The sequence below is a fragment of the Equus caballus genome, chromosome 1 (genome assembly GCF_041296265.1).
Source record: "Equus caballus isolate H_3958 breed thoroughbred chromosome 1, TB-T2T, whole genome shotgun sequence".
Taxonomy (NCBI): domain Eukaryota; kingdom Metazoa; phylum Chordata; class Mammalia; order Perissodactyla; family Equidae; genus Equus; species Equus caballus.
The window spans coordinates 160,126,814-160,149,872 of record NC_091684.1 but is presented as its reverse complement, the minus strand read 5'-3'; the positions used below and the strand labels follow the sequence as shown (position 1 = coordinate 160,149,872).

Below are 23,059 nucleotides of genomic sequence, written 5' to 3'. Positions count from 1 at the left end.
TCTAAGTGATAAGGACTGGATACTAAAGATTATAAGGACCATCACAGTCATATCACAGTAGTCTTGCTGGTAATAACATTTGCTATCGTTTATTGTCAGCTTTCACTTCTGCCGTTTTATTTAAATAATGTTCTTTTCCCCCTGTAAGTTAACTTATCCTTTGTCTTTTTTCCCTCTCCTACTTTCATCTTTTGTTGGTAATGTACTTTGATAATGTATAAATATTATGACATTTATATTGTGTTCTTTCAGCCTAATCCCTGCATTCGTTTTAGTCTTAATTCTAGATTTAAATATATTCATTGCTCCCTGCTGGTCTTTTTGCTCTGGTGTGTTTGCCCATTTCCTGGTTGGCTAAAGTTTTAGTTTTTTCCTTCTCTTATAGACATTTTAGTCAAATCTGTAAATTTTTTCTGTGTATAATGAAGTTCAAAGGCAAATACTTATGGAAACTAAGCAGGTAACATAAATAAAGTGAAATGAACCTGAACTTGCTGGTGGGGTTGGACTCTGATGAGCTGGAGCACAGGTGCCTCTTCTAAAGGGGCAGTCACATCAGGGGATTGTTGTCATATGGGAATGTGGGCCCAGTATTTTCAGAAATTCCCATTGTTCAGTAGAAGCTGAAGTCATTTTTATGTAATGTCTCTCAATTTTTAAGTGGTGGCAGCTAATACTAGTTTTTTGGGCAAAGCTTTAAAAGCACTGTGAGCCAAATAAAACATGTGTGAGACAGAGTTTGACCTGCTATACAGATACTGCATTTGGTGTTATGTTCAAGTTTTCATTTAATTCTTACATTGTGAAAATTAATCCAGCTGCATTCTTAGATAGTTTCAGTTCTTTAAACCAGATCTGTAATCCATTTGGTACTTACTTTTCATGAGATGTGAGGTAGAGTTCTATTTTAGATTTTTTTCCTCTGTTTTATTTTGACAGATGTTCCCCCCACACCCCAACCTTTGCTTCTTAAGACTTAGGATTTCAAAAGAATAAGTTAATTTGGCTAACTATTTGTAGTACCTGAGTGATGCCAACCCCAGGTCTCTGAAGATAATGAAAGTGTTCTTCCAGATCCCTCTCTAAAAATGGATACTTGAAGTACTTTGTTAAATTTCAGTTCAAAGTCATATTTCTTTGCTTTTCTATTAACTGTAGAGTTTCAATATTCTTTGGAAAATAAGCAGTTAAAAATCTTTTTGAGCTGAAAAAAGCTTGAAAGCTTTTTTTTTTTTTTTTTTTGGAGGAAGATTAGCCCTGAGCTAACATCTGCTGCCAATCCTCCTCTTTTTGCTGAGGAAGCCTGGCCCTAAGCTAACATCCGTGCCCATCTTCCTCTGCTTTATATGTGGGACGCCTGCCACAGCATGGCTTGTTGAGTGGTGCCATGTCTGCACCCGGGATCTGAACCGGCGAACCCCAGGCTGCTGAAGGGGAACGTGGAAACTTAACTACTGCACCACCAGGCTGCCCAGCTTGAAAAACTTTTTGAGCTTGCTTAGAAATTGTGGAAGAAATGTTAATTAAGCCTGAGACAATGCTTTTATTGTTGTTGATGATAGTTTTGTTGCTAAAATAAAATAGGGTTCTTAATTTTGTTTTCCAGAGTACTATATTTTTGTCTCTTATACTACCTTTATTGTATCTAAATTGGTTTATTTTCTTTCTGTCAACCTGAAAATATCATCTGTTTTTGAACTTTAAAGGTATTTTTGTAAAAACATTTCTACTTCATTGCTACCAAACTAATTCTATGTCATTTTTTGTGTGTGTGAGGAAGATTGGCCCTGAGCTCACGTCTGTTGCCTATCTTCCTCTTTTAGCTTGAGGAAGATTGTTGCTGAGCTAACATTTGTGCCAAACTTCCTCTTTTTGTATATGGGACCCCATCTCAGCGTGGCTTGATGAGTGGTGTGTAGGTCTGTGCCTGGGATCTGAACCTGTGAACCCCAGGCTGCTGAAGCGGAGCATGCCAACTTAACTACTTTGCTACCGGGCTGGCCCCTCAATTTGTAAATGAACTGTTTTTTTTTTTCTTTTTTTGCTGAGCAAGATTCACCCTGACCTAACATCTGCCGCCAATCTTCCTCTTTTTTGGTATGTGAGTTACCACCACAGCACGGCCACTGACAGACGAGTGGTGTAGGTCTGCGCCCAGGAACCGAATCTGGGCCGCTGAAGTGGAGCGTACCAGACTTACCCACTAGGCCACCGGGGCTGGCCCTAAACTTTTTATTTTATATAAGTTTTAGATTTGCACAAAAATGGAGAACATAGTATACTCATATACTATGCACCCAGTTTACCCTGTTATTAACATCAAACATTAGTGTGGTACATTTATTCCAATTAGTGAACCAATATTGATATATTATTATTATCTAAAGTCTATCGTTTTTCAGATTTCCTTAGTTTTTGGTTCCAGGACCCTATCTAGGAAACCACATTACATTTAGTAGTTGTGTCTTCTTAGAATCCTTTTGGCTGGGACAGTTTCTCAGACTTTTTATTTGTTTTTTTTGAGGAAGATTAGCCCTGAGCTAACATCTGCCGCCACTCCTCCTCTTTTTGCTGAGGAAGACTGGCCCTGAGCTAACATCTGTGCCCGTCTTTCTCTACTTTATATGTGGGATGCTTGCCACAACATGGCTTGATAGGTGATACATAGGTCTGTGCCCAGGATCCGAACTGGTGTACCCCTACCTGCTGAAGTGCAGTGTGTGAACTTAACCACTACGCCACTGGGTCAGCCCCAGACTTACTTTGTTTTTAATGACCTTAGCAATTTTGAAGAGTACTCGTCAGGTATTTTGTAGAAGGTCCCTTCGTGGGGATTTATCTGATGTTTTTCTTATGGTTAGAGTTAGGTTACGTGTTCATGGAATGAAGACCACAGAAGTAAAGTGCCATTCTCATCCCATTATATCAAGGGTATATCGTATCAACATGATTTTTCACTGACCTTTCCATGCTGTACTCTCTTGGAAGGAAGTGACTGGGTAGCCCACATGTAATGAGTGGGGAGTTATGCTCCACCTTCTTGAGGGTGAGGTATCTGCATAAATTATTTGGAATTCTTCACTAAAGATTTGTCTTTTCTCCTTCATTTGTTTATGTAGTCATTTTTTTTAATATCAGTATGGACTCTTGTCAATGTTAATGTTACATTCTTTTGTGACAGTCTTTCTAGCGCTCTCTACCTTTTCCTTTTAAGTTATTTAAAACTGTTCTATTTCAGTTAATTTAAAAATATCATGAGAGTACTGTTAAATGTGTCGTTAGCTGGAGTTTTTCATTTCTATTTGTCTGCTTTTTTTGTTCTGTGTTGGCTAGTTATATAGCTTTTTATTCCTCTTGAGTGTGTTTTTGTGGATACTTTATATTTCAGTGGGTTTGGCAAGAGGCAGGCATTTTTTGCCACAGTTTATTGTCTTAGGTGACTCTGTCTTTGAACCTAAAGGTTATCTTTTGTTCATTTCTAGTCTTTTTTGTAGTGATGTGATAGTATGTCTTTAAGAAGTAGCTCCTAATATGGTGAAAAGACAAAAACATTTAGAAATATAATTTACTTTAAATTGTCGTATTTGGAAAAGATTTTCTGGTTTTTTGGGATACCAATTATGATTTATCTTGTTTTCTGCAAGCTAAAGTTATTCTCATTCATATGAAACCAACTAAGTGTAGATTTCATGTATCTGTTACTTGGGGAAGGATTTTCTTGGCAGAACAAACATTTCAGGATAGTATAGATAAGCTAAATTGGGAATTACTTTAAACAGTGTCCATCTGCCCTTGACCTCTCTATTTTTAGAACTTTTAAAAAATTAATACGTATGTTTAAAATAAATTTGGCTTTTATCTTGTTTTGAGACTTGCTGTCACTTTCAGGGGAAGGAGGCGGTTCAGAATTCAAGTAAGTGCAGACAAGGAAATATGAGAAATAGTCTCTAAATTTGATTGTACGGGTCTGGATTTTGCCTATCTACCTACTTGGCTATATGGGTACATTTTTAACAACTGAATTCCTTTCTTTCTACCTTCTGTGTAGGCAGCTGTTCTGGCAGTTTTTGTCATTAATAACAATAATAGAATATTTTTCTCTTCTCAAAGCACTACAGAATCTCATTTTATCCTTTGTGTAGGATTTAGTTCTCACTTGAGTTTCTGCAATATCTTACTTTCTGGTTCCACTCGGTTCTCCTTCCCCACCTTTCCTAGTTAATTCCTACTTATTCTAACTTAAGAATTCTACCTCTATAAAGTTTTACTAGATTCTCTTGGACTTTGCACGTGTCATTTCTTTTTGCTCACCTCTCATAGGACTTATTTACTCTATTGTAACTACTAATGAGTCAGTTGGGGAAATATAACTAAACCTCCTTGAGGTCTGGGAAATGTCTTTTATCTCTGTCATCATCTGTATAACAGAGTATTTCACAGAGAAGGTGCTGTAAATTCTTAAAACATGAAATGCAGTGTGGTGGACTGGCATTGATTTTACTGATGAGGAAGGTAAAGCTAAGAGAAGTTTACCCCAAAGATAAGATTAGAAACCATTTGTTTTGACTCATTATCTTATTTTCTCCCCACTTGATTGGAAACGAGGAAAGAATCTTTTGTTTTATTGATGTTAGTTTTAATCACATCATGTGACTAAGTAAAATAAAAATGATAAATATTTGTTTTAAAGAATTAGAATTGCAAACTAAAACAGAATAACCATCTTTTTTTCAGGTAAGTTCTATGTGGAAGATACACAAATTAGCCATAAGAATTTGTGGCTCATACCGTACCTATAATGTCTTCACCTTTTAGGGACCAGCACTGTGTAAGCTGTTGGAAACCTGTACCTATGACTTTTAATGGTTATTACTGTGATACTTTGAACTCCTTTGGCTTCAGTTTTGTCAAAATTTAAGTAAATACTTTCCTGCTCCATAATATGAAGCCAGTAATCCACAAATGAGGAAATCCAAATTAGAAGACTGTCAGTAGTAACAGAAAAATGAGAATTTAGGAACAATGGAATGTAAATTTATACCGATAAGATGGGAACCATTTTTAAAGTCCAGTGATATAAAATATTGGAGAGGTTGTGGATCAGCAAGAACTCTCATGCGCTACTGACAGGAGTATAAATTGAGAGTAATTTGGCGATATCTAGCGCACACATTCCCAACCAGTGCATTGTTGCACATCGTTATCCATGAGTGTGTGACAGATATGCTCTTGAGATACTGATCTCCTCAGAGTGGCCAGGCAAGACCAAGGGAAATTAATAGCTGTAGAGTTGGTTGCCTCCAGCCAGAAACAGCCTCATGTTTATCCCAGTTTTGTTGTATAATTATTATTTTATATGCTATTGCATAACAAGGATTCAGAATAATAACTATAATAATAATAATAACTATATAATAATAACTAATAACTGAATTTATTAAAGAATATCAGATGACTTAGAGAGTCTCCCAAAAGGCCAGAGAAGCAAGCCCCGGGACTGTGCAGTCAGGAAAAATGCTGAAATTACATTCCCAGACTACTCAGAAGCAATCCAACAACATTGGACAGTCACCACCGTTTTCAGTATGGACACTGAAGATGATATGCTAGAGCTAGGACTTTGGTTCCTTTTGCCTCTGAAAGTTCTTCACTTGACCAAACACTCACCCTCCTTTACGCAATTCTGCATGGTATCCCTTTCCTCGTGATGCTCTCTTTTAAATTGAAGTGTTTCATGGATGCATCTGATTGATGAAACCTATGTCCTATATCTGCACATAAACTGCAAGGCATGTTGGAAAGTGAGTTTTTCTAACACCTACCTTGAAGAGGTAGGAGTGATAATGTGGAAAAGTAACAGCTGTAGGAAGGGTGTTCAGAATATTTTGGGCAGCCACAAGATATGCCAGACACTCACAACATTCAGTACATTGAAAGATGAACATACTCCACACATGGCAATTCCACTCCAGGGTAAACGTCATAAGGCAAAGCTAAATGCACTAGAGAAGTTCTTGCACATGTTCACATGTATGATGTGCATTCTGGTACAAGATGTACTGTTATACTGCGGCATTGTTTGTAATAGAAGTAAGAGACAGCTTAATTCTCGTCAGTAGGAAAATGGTGGATAAATTGGAGTATATTCATAATCTGGAATAGTGTACAGCAGTGAAAATAAGTCATCTAGAGATAAATCTGTCAACATAGACAAATCTCAGATGTTAAACGTTAAGCAAAAAAAAAATTGTAAAAGGATATGTAAAGTAAATACTTTCTCAAAAGATTGCCTCTTAATCCACAAATAAGTCATGATATTTATAGGCTTAATTAACCATAAAAACCAATAATAGTAACTACAGAATTAGTAGCCTTAATCAAGCCAAAAGCTCAGTCTAGGGCAAGTTTGTGTTAGAGGTCCCAGAAAGGGTTAAAGCACAAAAGATCTGAATTCTGCTGTGTTTATATATTAGTTATCTATTGTTGCTTAACAAGTTACCACAAACTTAGTACCTTAACACATTTATTGCCTCCCAGTTTCTGTGGGTCAGGAGTCTGGGCACGGCTTAACTGGATCTTCTGGTTTGGGTCTTCCAGACTGCAATCAAGACGTCAGGCCTGGTTTCTCATTAGAAGCTTGGCTAGGGAGGGATCTGCTTCCAATTTCTCTCAGGTTGTTGGCAGAATTTATATCCTTGCAGCAGCAAGATGGGTGATACACTCAGTCTTATATTATCATTCACACATAATCATGTACATCCCATCCCTTTTGCCATGTTCCATCAGCTAGAAACAAATCACAGGCCCATACTCACATGGGGAAGGAGGAGGGGGGAAGATTACACACACATGTAGTACCAGGAGGTGAGCGTCATGGGGTCACCTTAAAGTCTGTCTGCCACTTTTTATTTTTATTTTGTCATTTTTGCTCTCCGCTATCTCCTTTATCTCTATTAACCACCCCTCCTCCCCCCCCGCAACCAAAGGTTAAAAGAAGCTAATATGATTTGTGGTCCTTTTTTCTTGTAGTGGGCTTAAAATTGAATTCAGTGGATCCAACAATGAGCATTGATCTTAAATATTTGGGAGTACAGCTGCCTTTGGCTCCAGCCACTAGCTTTCCTTTCTGGAACCTTACAGGAACTAACCCTGCCTCTCCTGGTGAGTGCATCACATTTGTAAAGTCAGACAAAGTTGTGATATAAATAAAAAGCTACCTTTGTTAGAGACATTTAAGGTAGTTCTTTTAGCTACTCTTCTTCCTTTTTTTTCTTTTTGGTGAGGAAGATTGGCTCTGAGCTAACATCTGTTGCCAATCTTCCACTTTTTGCCTGAGAAAGATTGTTACTGAGCTAACATCTGTGCCACCCTTCCTCCATTTTTGTATGTGGGATGCTGCCACAGCATGGCTTGACGAGTGGTGCATAGGTCCGTGCCCAGAATCCGAACCAGTGAACCCCGGGCCACTGAAGCGGAGCACTCAAACTTAACCACTAAGCCACTGGGCCAGCCCCCTAATGGCATAATCTTAGCAATGATTTATACATTTTAGATAAAGTCTTAGGAATTGATGAGATATTAAATATTGGCTTGCTAAAATTTTGGTCATCTTTTTTACTTTTTCTTTTATAGATGCTGGATTTCCCTTTGTTTCTAGGACAGGGAAGACCAATGACTTCACCAAGATCAAGGGATGGAGAGGAAAGTTTCATAGTGCTTCTGCCTCTAGGAATGAAGGTAATTAGCTTTTTAAAAATTTATAAGTAAGTTCTGAAAAATGCTGCCAAAAAAAGCCTTTTGTTAAAATTGTCTTGGTTGTTTTTCTTCATCTCTTCTGTCCATGCCTTAAAATAAACTGAAAATTGTTGGCTTTTGTTCATTGCTGGTGTTCCATAGCCCCGATCCTGGGGTTCAGTCCCTAACCATGTTAGGCTTAAGTAATCTCTGCAGCCCTTTTTAAAAACCGCACTTCCTTTCTGTTATTCCTGTAGTTACAAAAAGCATCATTCTCAAGCATTATTTCAAAACTGTGTACTTCAGAGCTGGATAGTGATTCCCGATAGCATTATACTTCAAAGTAAACTTCTAATTCAAGCATTTTGACTGAATGCCTGTAGGTCTCCTTTCTTAGTGCTTTTCCTTTCCCTCTGTACTTTTTTGCAGTTTATGCTCCAACCAGATAAATATAGTGTTTGTCCAAAATAGTTTTTCTCATCTTTGACTCTTTGTACAGTGTTATAATAGTGTAATACTTGTGTCTCTACTAAGCTTGCTTTTTTGTTTCTTAAAAATGAAATTTTGTACTCTTCTTTTTGTGCTCTTACCTCTTCATTGTATCAGAGTCCAGGACTGCAGGCTCTTAAATAATCTCTTGGCATTCTTTTGAGGTCTAATTTAAATATATTTTGTGCTCTTATGTTTTTATTTAGATGTGGTCTCTATACTAAGGTTATAAGTTGTCAGAGGTTGTAAACTCTTAACCCTAGTGTTAATTATTACTATTCCTAGGACTTTGTAAAAATTAATGCTAAGTATGTATTAAGATAATGTTAGATAATGGCTTTTAATATAACTAGCAGATGATATTCAGTCTCTTTACTTGGTGGGTTTTTTTTTTAATATACCTTTTGGTGAGGAAGATTGGCCGTAAGCTAATATCTGTTGCCAATCTTCCTCTTTTTCTTTTCCCTCCCCAAAGCCCCAGTACATAGTTGTATATGCTAGTTGTTGGTTATTCTAGTTCCTCTATATGGAATGCCACCTCAGCATGGCCTGATGAGTGGTGCGAAGGTTCTGTGCCCAGCATCCAAACCAGTGAACCCCGGGCTGCTAAAGGAGAGTGTGTGAACTTAACCACTTGGCCCTAGGGCTGGCCCCCTTCACTTGGTTTTATATTTTATATTTTTCTTCATTCTAAAGAGGGACAGTTTAGAAGATTTCAATAGCATATAACCGAATACTTCTGGCCTTTTAAGTATATTTTTCTAGAGATCTAAAGGTCTGTCCTAGATTTCTTTTAAGTATCTGTATCTCCTTATTTCTAGGTGGAAATTCAGAAGGTTCACTGAAAAACCGTTCTGCTTTCTGCAGTGATAAGCTAGATGAATATTTGGAAAACGAAGGCAAGCTTATGGAAACAAACATGGGTTTCTCTTCCAGTGCTCCCACATCTCCTGTGGTATACCAGCTTCCCACCAAGAGTACCAGCTATGTCCGAACACTTGATAGTGTACTAAAGAAGCAGTCTACCATTTCCCCTTGTACGTCTTACTCTTTGAAGCCTCATTCTGTACCCTCTGCCTCTCGAAAGGTGAAGTCTCAAAACAAACAGGCAACTTTCAGTGGCCGAACTAAATCATCTTATAAATCCATTTTACCATACCCCATTTCACCAAAACAGAAACACACTCATATAATTCCAGGAGATAAGGTTACCAAGAATTCTTCCAGCACCATCTCAGAAAATCCGGTGAATAATTTTGTTGTGCCAACTTTAGATGAAAATACATTTCCAAAGCAGATTAGTTTGCGGCAGGCACACCAGCAGCAGCAGCAACAGCAACAGGGAACTCGCCCTCCAGGCTTGTCTAAGTCTCAAGTGAAGCTAATGGACCTGGAAGATTGTGCACTTTGGGAAGGAAAACCAAGGACCTATATCACCGAAGAGCGAGCAGATGTATCCTTAACAACTCTGCTTACTGCTCAAGTAAGTATCTGTTGTCTTCCAGAAGCATATTAGTTCTTGGCTAGAAAGAATTAGGTTAGTGAGAGGAAATGGGACTAGGGCTTTTTGGCAGGAGGTTTGGGCATTTAGTTACCTCAGTGACAACCAAGGAGATGTCCTCCGCATTTGTTGTTCTTTATCAGCTAGATATCCAAGTGTAGATCCTTCCTGCCAGCAGAGGGAGACAGTACAGTTGTGCTTTGAATAATGTCTTTCTCCTTTATAAAGGCAACTGGCTACTCTGAAAGTCTCTGATTTCATTCTCCAGAGGGTGGGCAAGTACATTTGCTGATCTTGTTAAAACAGCTTTGAAAATTCTGCTTAAAAGGTGTACTAAATCCCAGAAAATCCAACAAATTATAAATGTACAGAGAAAAAGCTTTTGTCTTTTGTAAAATTTTATGTTAAGAATTTTTTATTTTTATTATTGATTCATCTTTCTTAGCAGCCTCTGATGCATGTGAAATGACACAACAGCATCTGGAAAATTTTTTTAATGACATTTCTGTACTTTACCTTCCATTTTTTAATTCTGTTACTAAATTCTAGAGCTAAAAATCCTCAGATGTTAGGACTAAACACAAAATGTGTCCTTTATTATTAATTATTCCTAAAGACTTTTATGCACATATTATCCTATTCCTTTTTTATTAATTACCGTGAAACAGAGGTCAGCAAACTGTTTATGTAAAGGGCCAGATGGTAAATATTTTAGGCTCAGCAGGACGTACACTCTGCTGCAGTTACTCACTTCTGCTGTTGTAATGCCATAGACTGTAAATGAATGAGCCTGGCTCTGTTCCAGTGAAACTTTATGTATGAAACAGACTGGCTTTGGCCCGTGGCCTTAAGCTTGGCAACCTCTGCCCTAGAACATTATGTGTGATTTCTGTGGAGACTAAGTTCATCCTTGTTCATATTTTGTCTCATAATTATTTAAAACACTTATTCTCTTGCTTGTCTGTGCTATGCATTAGAATGGGAGATTGTTCAGAATCCTTGTTATATTCATTTTCTGTTCTTTGAAGCTGTGCTAATCTTTTGTTGTTACTACTGAGTGCTCAGAGTCAGAGAAGAAGACAGACTAATATATGACTGTAAGTAATTGGTTGTGTTAGGGGATGATTTAACAGATTTACAATTTTCTACTTTAACTTTAGGCATCTCTCAAAACTAAACCTATCCACACAATCATAAGGAAGCGAGCGCCTCCATGCAACAATGACTTCTGTCGATTGGGTTGCGTATGTTCAAGTCTAGCTTTGGAGAAGCGCCAGCCTGCTCACTGCCGCCGACCAGACTGCATGTTTGGCTGCACTTGTTTGAAAAGAAAAGTTGTGCTTGTTAAAGGGGGATCCAAAACTAAGCATTTCCAGAGGAAGGCTGCCCATCGTGATCCAGTTTTTTATGATACTCTGGGAGAGGAGCAAAGAGAAGGAGAAGAGGGAGTCAAGGAGGAAGAAGAACAATTGAAAGAGAAAAAGAAGAGAAAGAAGCTGGAATACAGTGAGTATTAATTGAGAGTTAAAACAGAGTATAGTTTTATATTTTTAGAAAAGTATGGTTATTTGAAACCTATTTTGAATATTACTATTACTTTAATTCTGATCAATGATCTAAGAAGAATTTTGAGAAATTCTTATTATCCTTAAATGCTCTTTCTATATGGCATATGTGATACACACATGCACACACACACACACACACACACACGTTCTTTTTAAGTTTTCTCTTGAAGATGGATTTTTTTGTGCTAAATTTGAATTGTTCTCTCATTTGGACTTTCGGAATGCATTTGAAGCTTCATTTGTTTTTCTGTGTGCTCCACTGCACCCCCTGCCGTGTTCTTTGAATATACAGATGATTGGTATAATCCATCATTTTCTTTTTTTCTCTCCAGCTGTATTGAGGTATAATTGACAAATAAAATTGCAAATATTTAAAGTATACAACATGATGATTTGGCATATGTATACATTGTGAAATGATTGACATAGTCAAGTTAACTAACACATCTCATTTTATTTTCTAAAAGAAGAAGTTTGTAACAAGACCCTCTGGTTATGGTTTGAGTCATTCACCAAGTGGTTGGAGATTTAGGGACAGAATAAGGACGTAACAGTTGAGCATTATATACTCTTTTGAAATCCTTATTCCTTTTTGATAAAATATTACAAAAACCCAGCTTACGTATTATTTCATTCTTGATTTTTTTCCCTTTCTACTGTCTTTTTTTATTTTGTTTAAAATAAATATCTGGAATAAATAAATTCCAGATATTAGCAGTTTAATTTTTTAAAGTCCATTTATTAATCTAATGAAATATATTTTTAATCTTGAAGATAGAGAAAGACTTTCTAAGCAAGACTCCAAAGAAACCATAGAAGGAAAAGACCTCCAGACTTAACTATCTCTTGCTTTTTTCCTTTTTTGAGGAGAATGGGGGAGGAATTTTGAACAAAACTAAAATATGAATTATTATATTACAGCCTGGAAAAAATAAAACTCCTGGATATGTAGGAAAAAAACACAGCCACTCCAATAAAAGTTAGGAAAGAATTCAGAAAGGCAATTTACAGAAGAAAGTTTATGACAAATGGTCAATAAACCTATCACTAAAGACATATAAATTTAAAACAAAGTATCAATTTCTGCCTACCAGTTTGAATATCCAGTGTTAAGAGTATAAAAAAACTGGCACTATCCAACTGTTGGTAAAAGTGTAGTTGGTACAATTCCAGCAACATCTATAAATGTTTAAAGTGCACTCACTTTATAATATCATAGCATAATGTCACAGGAGTTTCACTTTTACTAGCATATCCTGAACATAGATGTTCATCACTGAATTGTTTATATTAAAGAACACCCAAAAAGGCTAAATTGGACAACTTAGATGAGATGGACAAATTCTTTGAAAGACACAAAGCTACCAGACTCACTGAAGAAGAGAAAAGTAACTGCCTAGCCCTTTACTTATGAACTTGTAGTGAAAAACCCCACAATAATGACACCAGGTCCAGATGGCTTCACTGGTGAATTCTGTAAAACGTTTAAGGAAGAAATAATACCCATTCTACACAACACTCATCAAATGGTCTCATTCTATGAGACCAGCGTTGCCCTGATACTCAGACCAGAAAAAGGCATTATGAGAAAACTGTGGAGTAATATCTCTCATGAACGTATGTAAAAAGTATAAATAAAATTTTAGCAAATCAAATCCAAGAATATATTTAAAGAATCATATATCATGACCAAGTGGGATTTATCCCAGGAATGCAAGGTTGATTTAACATGTGAAAACAAACAGTGGAGTTCACTATTACCATAGTGGACTTTTTATAAAATGCCATATGATTGTTTCAACAGATATTTAAAAAAATTTACAGAATCTATTTCTGGTAAAAATTGTTGGCACACTAGAATAGAAGAAAACTTCCTCAACCTGATAAAGAGCATCTAGGAAAAACTCTACAATCCACATATTAATGGTGAAAGACTGAGTGCTTTTCCCCAAAGATTAGGAATGAGGAAGAATGTCTTCTTTTACCGTGTCTCATCATACTGGAGGGCCTAGACAGTGCAGGAAGGCATGAAAAAGAAAATGCATCTAGATTGGAAAGGAAGAAGTAAAATTAGCTTTATTCATAGATTGGAAAATCCTAAAGAATCCACAAAAAAGCTACTAGAACTATGTTAGTTTAGTGAGGTTACAGCATACAGCAGTATCGGTATACAATGTATTTGTATATATGCCAGTGAACAATTGGAAATTGAAATAAAAAATACCATTTAAAATAGCATCCAAAAAATTAGACACTTAAGGATAAATTTGATGAAAGTTGCGTAAGACTTTTATGCTAAAAACTGCAAAACACTGCTGAGAGCACTTTTAAAGGACCTAAATAAATGGAGAGAGATACAATTTATGCATCAGAAGAATGTGTTGGGAAGATAAATCGATTTGATGCTGTTCCAGTAAAAATCCAAGCAGGCTTTTTTGGGTGGAAATGGACAGGTTGTTTCTAAAATTTATGTGGAAAAGTGAAGGACTTGGAGTAGTCCGTTGATAAACAACTTTGATAAAGCGGAACATGGTATACTTATACTACCTGATTTTTAAGACTTACTGTAAAGCTCAAGTAATTTGGATAAAGAAAGATATATAGATCAATGGAACAGAATAGAGAGTTCAGAAACTGATACACACATATATACACAAGGCCAATTAATTTTTGACACAATTCCAAGGTAGTTCAATGAGGAAATGATGATCTTTTCAACAGATGGTTCTGGGGCAAGTGGATAACTATAGACACTCACCCCTCCTTCCCCATAAAAGGTGAACCTCAACCATTACTTCACACCATACACAAAAATTAACTCAAAATCTGAGTTAATGTCAAAGATTAAATGTAAGTTCTTAAGGTATAAAATATATAGAAGAAAATATAGGAAAAAACCCTTTGTGACTTTGTGGCTCATAAAGATTTCTTAAATAGGACATCAAACGCTTGGATTATAAATGCAAGAAAAGTAATGAAATTGAATTTCTCAAAATTAAAAACTTGTTCTTCAAAAGACCTTTAAGAAAATGAAAAGACAAGCCATAGACCAGGAGAAATACTTAGAAAAGATGCATCTGACATAGGACTTGTATCTGCAATAAATAAGGAATTGTTGAAACTCTTTAAGAAGAATGCTTACAACTCAGTAAGAAGGCGGTCAACGTAGTTTAAATGAACAGGAAAGCAAAAAGACTCTTCACTATGAAAGATATATTAACAGCAGATAAACACATGAAAAAATGCTTAGCATCGGTAGTCATTAGGGAAATGCTTATTAAAACCACAAGGAGACACTGCTGTGTACCACCAAGTGGCTAAAATTAAGAAGTTTGACCATACCAAATACTGTGAGAATATAGAGCAATTGGAAGTCTTATACATAGCTAACAGGAATGTAAAAGTCACTTTGGAAAACAGTTTGATAGTTTCATTTTACTTCTGTGTGTTTATTGAAGAGCAGTGATAGCTTATGTCACCATAGAGTCTTTTACATGAGTGTTCATTACAGCGTTATTTGTAATAGCAAGAAAATTGGAAACAACCCAGGTGTCCATCAACAGGTGAATGGGTAAAGAAATTTGGGATGGATAAAAACAATGGAATACTACTCAGCGGTAAAATGAAACAAACTGTTGATACACTCAGCAACAATCAACCTCAGAATAATTAGGCTGAATGAAGGCGGCCATATCTCCCCTGTCCACCCCAAAAGTTAACGTTTTTTTCCCATTCATGTAAAAAAACTTTTTAAATAGAAACTGATATATAGATCACTGGTTGCCTGGGCAAGAGTTGGGGTGGTGTTTGGAAGCAGAGGGAGAGATGGATGGATTTCAGAGAGGTAATCCAATTACAATTACAAGGAATCTTGGAGGTGGTATTTACCTTGACTATCTTAATTGTAGTGATGGTTTCACAGGGGTATATGGATGTCAAAACCCATCAAGTTGTATCTATGGTATCGTAGGTCAATTATAGCTCAAAACTAGAACAGAAAAAAGGGAAAACAAATTTAGTTATAGGACTATTTATTGCAGACTTTAAAATTGAAAAAAAGGGATAAAATTTATTGTATAATCTGGGTTAAATTTTTATATATCTCTACAAAGGAATACAATATAGTCATTAAAAATGATGTAGAGGGGCTGGCCCTGTAGGCGAGTGGTTCAGTTTGCACACTCTGCTTCAGTGGCCCAGGGTTTCAGTGGTTTGGATCCTGGCCACAGACATAACATGCCACCACTGCTCATCAAGCCATGCTGAGGTGGCATCCCACATAGCACAACTAGAATATACAAGTATGTACTGAAGTGCTTTGGGGAGAAGAAGCAGCAGCAGCAGCAGCTTGGCAACAAATGTTAGCTCAGGTGTCAATCTTTAGAGAAATCAAAACAAAAAAACCAATGTAGAATGTTTAAAGGCACAGGAAACATCACACTGTAGTAATTGATAATCATAAAATAGTATGTACCATATTATCTCAATTACATCAGGATATATATGTACATATATGCACTTAAAAACAAGGAAATAATGCCCAATTTTTACAGTAATTATCTCTGGATATTGAGATTTTGGATGACTTTAGATTTCTAATTGTTTTAAATCATCTGCAATGAATATCTTATGTTGTAATTAGTAAAGGTGTCTGTATATATAAAGTGTATATGTAAAGGATGACATATGACAGGGCTGTAAGTTTGGCTTAGCTATGAATAGTAGTATAATTTGCCATAATAACAGATTAGAGGAGAAAAATCTATATTAGTTAATGTTGTGAAGTTGATAAAAATTCAGCATCCATTCTTTAAAAATTTTTTTACTTTTATTGTGGTATACACTTAACATAAAATTTACCATCTTAACCATCTTTAGGTGCACAGTTCACTGGTATTAAATACATTCACATTGTTGTGCCACAGATCACCACCACCTACCTCCATAACTTTCTTCATCTTTTTTTTTTTTAAAGATTTTATTATTTCCTTTTTCTCCCCAAAGCCCCCCGGTACATAGTTGTATATTCTTCGTTGTGGGTTCTTCTAGTTGTGGTATGTGGGACGCTGCCTCAGCGTGGTCTGATGAGCAGTGCCATGTCCGCCCCCAGGATTCGAACCAACGAAACACTGGGCCGCCTGCAGCGGAGCGCGCGAACTTAACCACTCGGCCACGGGGCCAGCCCCAGCTTTCTTCATCTTGTAAAGCTGAAACACTATACCCATGAAACAATAACTCCCCATTTCCCTCTCTCCCCCAGCCCCTGGCCACCATTCTGCTTTGTATTTTTTGATTTTGACTTCTCTCAGCACTGCATGTAACTGGAGTCATACGGTATTTGTCTGTGACTGGCTTATCTTACTTAGCATAACATCCTCAAGGTTCATCCATGTTGCAGCATATTGCAGAGTTTTCTTCCTTTTTAAGGCTGAATAATATTTCATTGTATGTATGTACCACATTTTGTTTATCCATTCATCCATTGATGGACACTTTGGTTGCTTCCATGTTTTAGCTGTTATGAATAATGCTGCTATAAACATGGGTGTACAAAAGACCCTGCTTTCAGTTCTTTTGGGTATATAGCCAGAAGTGGAATTTCTGATCATATGGTAATTCTACTTTTAATTTTTTGAGGAACTGCCATATTGTTTTCCACAGCCAGTTATACCATATTACATTGCCATCAACAAACAGTGCATAAGGCTTCTAGTTTTTCCATATCCTCGCCATCACTTGTTATTTTGTTTTTTTGATAGTAACCATCCTAATGGATGTGAAGTGGTATCTTGTTGTAGTTTTGATTTGCATTTTCCTAATGATTAGTCATGTTGAGCATCTTTTCATGTGCTTATTGGCCATTTGTATATTTTCTTTGGAGAAAGGTCTGTTCAAGTCCTTCGCCTATTGTTGAATTAGGTTATTTTTCTTTCATTGAGTTTTAAGAGTGCTCCATGTATTCTGGATTAATCCCTTATCGAATATATGTTTTGTAAATACTTTCTCCCATTCTGTGGGTTGCCTTTTTCTCTGTGTCTTTTGGGGCACAAAATTTAAAAATTTTTATGAATCCAGCTTGTCTTTTTTCTTTTGTTATCTGTGCCTTTGGTGTCATATCTAAGAAATCATTGCCAATCCAGTGTTGTGAAGCTTTCGACCTGTGTTTTTTTCTAAGAGTTTTATTGTTTTAGGCCTTACGTTTAGGTCTTTGAGCCATTTTGAGTTAAATTTTTTTTTTTTTTTTTTTAAAGATTTTATTTTTCCTTTTTCTCCCCAAAGCCACCCGGTACATAGTTGTGTATTCCTCGTTGTGGGCTCTTCTAGTTGTGGCATGTGGGACGCTGCCTCAGCGTGGTCTCATGAGCAGTGCCATGTCCGCGCCCAGGACTCGAACTACGAAACACTGGGCCGCCTGCAGCAGAGCGCGCGAACTCAACCACTCGGCCACGGGGCCAGCCCCCATTTTGAGTTAAATTTTATATGTGGCGTTGGAGTCCACCTTCATTCTTTGGCATGTAGATAGCCAGTTTTCCCGGCACCATTTGTTGAAAAGACTGTCCTTTTCCCATTGAATGGTCTTGGCACCCTTGTCAAAAATTATTTGACCATATATGTGAGGGTTTATTTCTGGGCTGTCTCTTGTATCCCATTGGTCTATATATCTTCCTTTATGCCAGTATCATACTGTTTTGATTACTGTATCTTTGTAGTAAGTTTTGAAATCAGGAAGTGTGTGTCCTCCAGTTTTGTGGCATTTCTTCAAATGCTTTTTCTGCGTAAACTGAGATGATCAGGTGGTTTTTTTTTTACCGTCATTATGTTGATGTGGTGTATTACATAGATTGATTTTTGTATGTTGAATCATCCTTGCATTCCAGGAATAAATCTCACTTCTAATTTTCTTTGTGATTTCTTCTTTGATCCATTGATTCGTCAGAAATGTGGTGTTTAATTTCCACTGTTTCGTGAATTTTCCCAGTTTCCTTTTGTTACTGATGTCTAATTTCATCCTGTTGTGGTCAGAGAAGATAATTTGTGTGATATCTGTCTTTTAAAATCTACTGAGACTTAATTCGTGGCCTAACATATGGACTGTCTTGGAAAATGTCCCACGTTGCACTTGAGAAGAATGTATATTCTGTTATTGGGTAGAATGGTCTTTGTGCCTGTTATATCTAATTGGTTTATTGTGTTAAGTCTTCTGTTTTCTTTTCTTCTGTTTGGTTGTATTCATTATTGTGAGTGGAATATTGAAGTCTTCAACTCTTACTGTAGAACTGTATTTCTAACTTCGATTCTGCCAGTTTTGCTTCATATATTTTGGTCTGTTATTAGGTATGTAAATATTTGTTATTTCCTCGGGATGTATTGAACCTTCTATTAATAAATAATATCCTTTGTCTCTTTTAACGTTTTTAGATTTCATGTTTATTTTGTCTGATGTTGGTATAGCCATCCCTGATCTTTTTTAGTTATTTGCATGGAATATCTTTTCCATCCTCTCACTTTTAAGCTCTTTATGTCTTTGGATCTCAAGGGAGTCTCTCATAGACAGGATATAGTTGGAACAGATGTTTTTGTCAATCCTAACAATCTGTCTTTTGATGGGAGAATTTAACTCGTTTGCATTTAAAGTAATTACTGATAAGGAGGGAGTTACTTCTGTAATATGTGCTATTTGTTATCTGTATGCCTTATGGCTTTTTTGTTTTTGTTTTCTTTATGCCTTATAGCTTTTTCCCCCTCATTTCCTGCATTACTGTCTTTTGTATTTAGTTGATATTTTGTAGTGAAATGTTTAAATTCTTATTTCCTTTTATGTATATCCTATAGCTGTTTTCTTTGTGGTTACTGGAGGGATTACATCCTAAAGTTATAACACACTAATTGGAATTTATACCAACTTAACTTCAGTAACATATAAGAACTTTGCTCCTTTACAGCTCCATCCCCACCCCTTTTGGTTGTTGATGTCATAGTATTACATCTTTATACATTATGTGCCCCAAAACATAAGCTAATAATTTTAAAAAATGTGTTAGTCTTAAATTATGTAGAAAACAAAATTTGGAGTTACAAACTAGAGTTACAGTAATACTAACTTTCACACTAATAATTGTTTTTTTTTTTAAAGATTTTATTTTTTCCTTTTTCTCCCCAAAGCCCCCCGGTACATAGTTGTGTATTCTTCGTTGTGGGTTCCTCTAGTTGTGGCATGTGGGACACTGCCTCAGCATGGTCTGATGAGCAGTGCCATGTCCGCACCCAGGATTCGAACCGACGAAACACTGGGCCGCCTGCAGCGGAGCGCGCGAACTTAACCACTTGGCCATGGGGCCAGCCCCTCTAATAATTGTTTTTTATCTTTAAATGTATTAGTCTCTTAAATATTGTAGGAAAGAAAGTGCAGTTACAGACCATTGTTATAATAGTACTAGCTTTAATAATGCTCATGTGTTTACCTTTATCGAGATCTTTATTTTTCCACATGGTTTTGAACTATTGTCTAGTGTCCTTTCATTTCACCTTACAGAACTTCCTTGAGTATTTCTTGGAGGCAGGTTGAGTGGTCATGAAATGAACCCCCTCAGCTTTTGTTTATCTGGTAATTTCTTAAATTCTCCCTCACTCTAAAAGGACAGTTTTGCCAGAAACAGGAATCTTAGTTGATAGTTTTTTTCTTTTAGCACTTTGAATATATCAGTCCACTGTCTGCTGGCCTCCAAAGTTTCTGATGAGTAATCTGCTCATGTTTTTATTAAGGATCACTTGTTTGTGGTGATTTGTTTCTCTCTTGCTGCTTTCAAGATTCTTTCTCTTTGGAAAATTTGATTATACAGTTATGCACTGTGTAATGATGTTTTGGTTCATGATGGACTGCATATATGATGGTGGTTCCATAAGATCAGTACCATTTAGTCTAGGTGTGTAGTAGGCTATAGCATCTAGGTTTGTGGTAGTACACTCTGTGCTGTTAGCACAATGATAGAATTGCCTTATGACACATTTCTCTGAATGGATCCCCATCACTAATAGACACATGACCGTAATGTGTCTCAGTGTGAATCTCTTTGACTTCATCTTACTTGGAGTTTGTTGAACTTCTTAAATGTTCCTATTCATGTCTCTCCTCAAATTTGGCTCGGTTTTAGCCATTATTTCTTCAGATATTCTTTCTGCCTCTTTCTCTTTCTCTTCTTTTTCTAAAACTCTCATGATGTGCATGTTGGTACACTTGATGCTGTCCCACAGGTCCCTTAGGCTCTGTTCGCTTTTCTTCATTTCCTTTTGTTTCTGTTCCTCAGACTCCATAATTTCCATTGTCCTGTTGAGAAGTTCACGGATTCTTTCTTCTGACTGTTCAAATCTGCCTTGAATCCCTCTAGTGAGTTTTTCATTTCAGTTATTGTACTTTTCAGCTCCAAGTTTTCTTTTTGGTTTATTTTCAGATTTTCTGTCCCTTTGGTATTTCCATTTTGTTCACACATTATTTTCTTGACTTTCTCCACATCTTCCTGTATTTCTTTGAGGTCTTTAAGATAGTTGTTTTTAAAATCTTTGATATGTCTGCCATTAAGGTCCTTTTCAGGGACAGTTTCTGTGATTAATTTTTTTCCTTTGAATGGGCCATACTTTCCTGTTTTTTTGTGTGTCTTGTGATGTTTTGTGGAACACTGGACATTTGAATCTAATAATGTGGTAACTCTGGAAATCAGATAGTCTTCCTTCCCTAGGGTTTTTGTGGGGGTTTTTTTTTTGTTGTTATTTATTTATTTATTATTGTAGGCTGGCTTTGTGCCAAGGATCAGCCTGAGGTGTAAACTTAAGGTCTTCTCAGGTCTTTTCTGAGCCTTTCCTTGGGCATGCATGGTCATTTTCTAGTTTTTCCTGTGTATGCAGTTGATTTTGAATTTTCTAGCCTTTAATGTCTGGCTCCTGAAGGGGGAAAAAGTGAAAAACGAAGGGGAGAAAAAGGATACTGGCTTTTTAATCCCTGGAAGTCACTTAAGACAGAGTAGGATAAGAGCTTGGAACAGTGAGGAGAGGTGCAACAACAGTGACTGCCTACCTCTTTGCACCTCTGTGGTCAGAAGCAGCAATCAGAGCAGAGACCCCTGATATTTGGAGGACAGAGTCCTTTTTAACTACTGGCTCCCCAAGATGTGTGCAAGCTGCTGTAGGAACACATGCACAGCTGCATGCCAGGTAGCTGGGGGCTTGGGAAGGCATAGCTGCTACTGTGCTAAGAGCTGAAATTGACCACAGTTAGTGACAGTTTACTGTCCATATCTTCCCCGAGAAGTTTCAAGCCTTCAACAGACTCCACAGTTCCAAAATAATTACACCGGACAGATTCTACAGTGTAGTTATTCAGATAGGGAGACAGATTTCTTGGTGCTTCCCTCTCTGCTGTCTTCCCAGAATCCTGTCAACATCTATTCTTGATTTAGATAACTGATAGCAGGCAAAACTGACTATTATAAAGGTGTCACTTCTCATTTTCATCTGTAAGTTCATTGTAATCCTAATCAAAATCTCAACAGGTTTTATGTGAAACTTGAAAAGCTGGTCCCAAAATTTACATGGAAATGCTAAGGACCTAGGTATAGCCAGGGCAGTGTTTAACAATGACAAGGTGGGAGGACTTGCCCTTTTGAATGTCAAAACTTACAAAACCACCACATTTAAGAGGGTTACACTGGTTTGAGGATAAAGTCAATAGACTAGTAGAACAGAATAGAGAGACTAAAGTAGATTCAAACATATATGGACAAAACGGCAGAGGAATAAGGAAAGAATGATTTTTTAAATAATTGGTTGCAGGATCATTGAATATCCGTATGGGAAAAAGTGAAACATTTTATTCCTCACACCATACACAGAAATATATTCTAAGTAGATTATAGACTTAAGTTGAAAAGCTAAAATATACAAAACAACTTTTAGAAGATAATACAGAAGAATGTGTATATATGATCTCTCATTAGGAAAGGATTTCTTAAGGATAACTGAAGAAAATACCAATCCTTAAAGAATAATACATTTGATTATTTAAAAATGAGAAATTCAAATCTTTAAGACATTGAGTTAGTGAAAATGTAAGCTACAATGAGAGAACAGATAGTTGTAATACCTACCTAAGGACCTGTATTCAGAATATATAGAGATGTCAGCAAATTAATCAGAATTAAACAGTCCCATGAAAAGTGGGCAAGACTTTTAGAGGCATTTCATAAAGAGGGATGTTGACTATCTCAATCATAATTAGGGAATGCAAACTAAATTCTCAGCAAGATTCCACTACATGCCTTCCAGAATGGTAATAATTAAAATCCTCTGATAATATCAACTGTTGATAAATGGGAACTCTCATACGCTGCTGATGGGACTGTAAATTGATATAAACACTTTGGAAAATAATTTGGCAATATCTACTAAAGTTGGTGATACACTTACCCTTGTTCTAGTAGTTTGACTCCGGAGTAACCAGTAGAACTGCATTGTACAACAGTGTTGATGACATTATGATTCACAGTAGCTGAAACCTTAAAACAACCCCAGATATCTAATACCAGTAGAATGAATGAACAATAGTATGAATAATCAGTGGAATAGTGTACCACAGTAACAATAAATTGTAGGTATGTGCAACAGCATAGATGCCTTTTACAAATATAATATTCAGTGAAAAAAATAGGCAAAAGAATACATCTCTGTGGTTACATTTATATAAATTTCAAAAGCTGACAAAATTAAGCTATGATAT

The 23,059-nt window shown here is 36.6% G+C and overlaps 1 protein-coding gene across 39 annotated transcripts in view; it reads left to right on the top strand.

The window, feature by feature from the left end:
• The window catches only part of MGA (MAX dimerization protein MGA), a 153,167-nt gene that overhangs the window by 95,971 nt on the left and 34,137 nt on the right, over positions 1-23,059 (top strand). For all 39 annotated transcript variants that reach the window (XR_011427329.1, XR_011427327.1, XR_011427334.1 and 36 more), the window contains 4 exons: positions 7,030-7,161; positions 7,633-7,737; positions 9,045-9,706; positions 10,885-11,230. Coding sequence is in view for 30 of the 39 variants with exons in the window: in XM_023619444.2 (XP_023475212.1) it covers positions 7,030-7,161; positions 7,633-7,737; positions 9,045-9,706; positions 10,885-11,230 (1,245 nt within the window). In the remaining 9 variants the exon portion in view is untranslated. The remainder of the gene's footprint in view (positions 1-7,029; positions 7,162-7,632; positions 7,738-9,044; positions 9,707-10,884; positions 11,231-23,059) is intronic.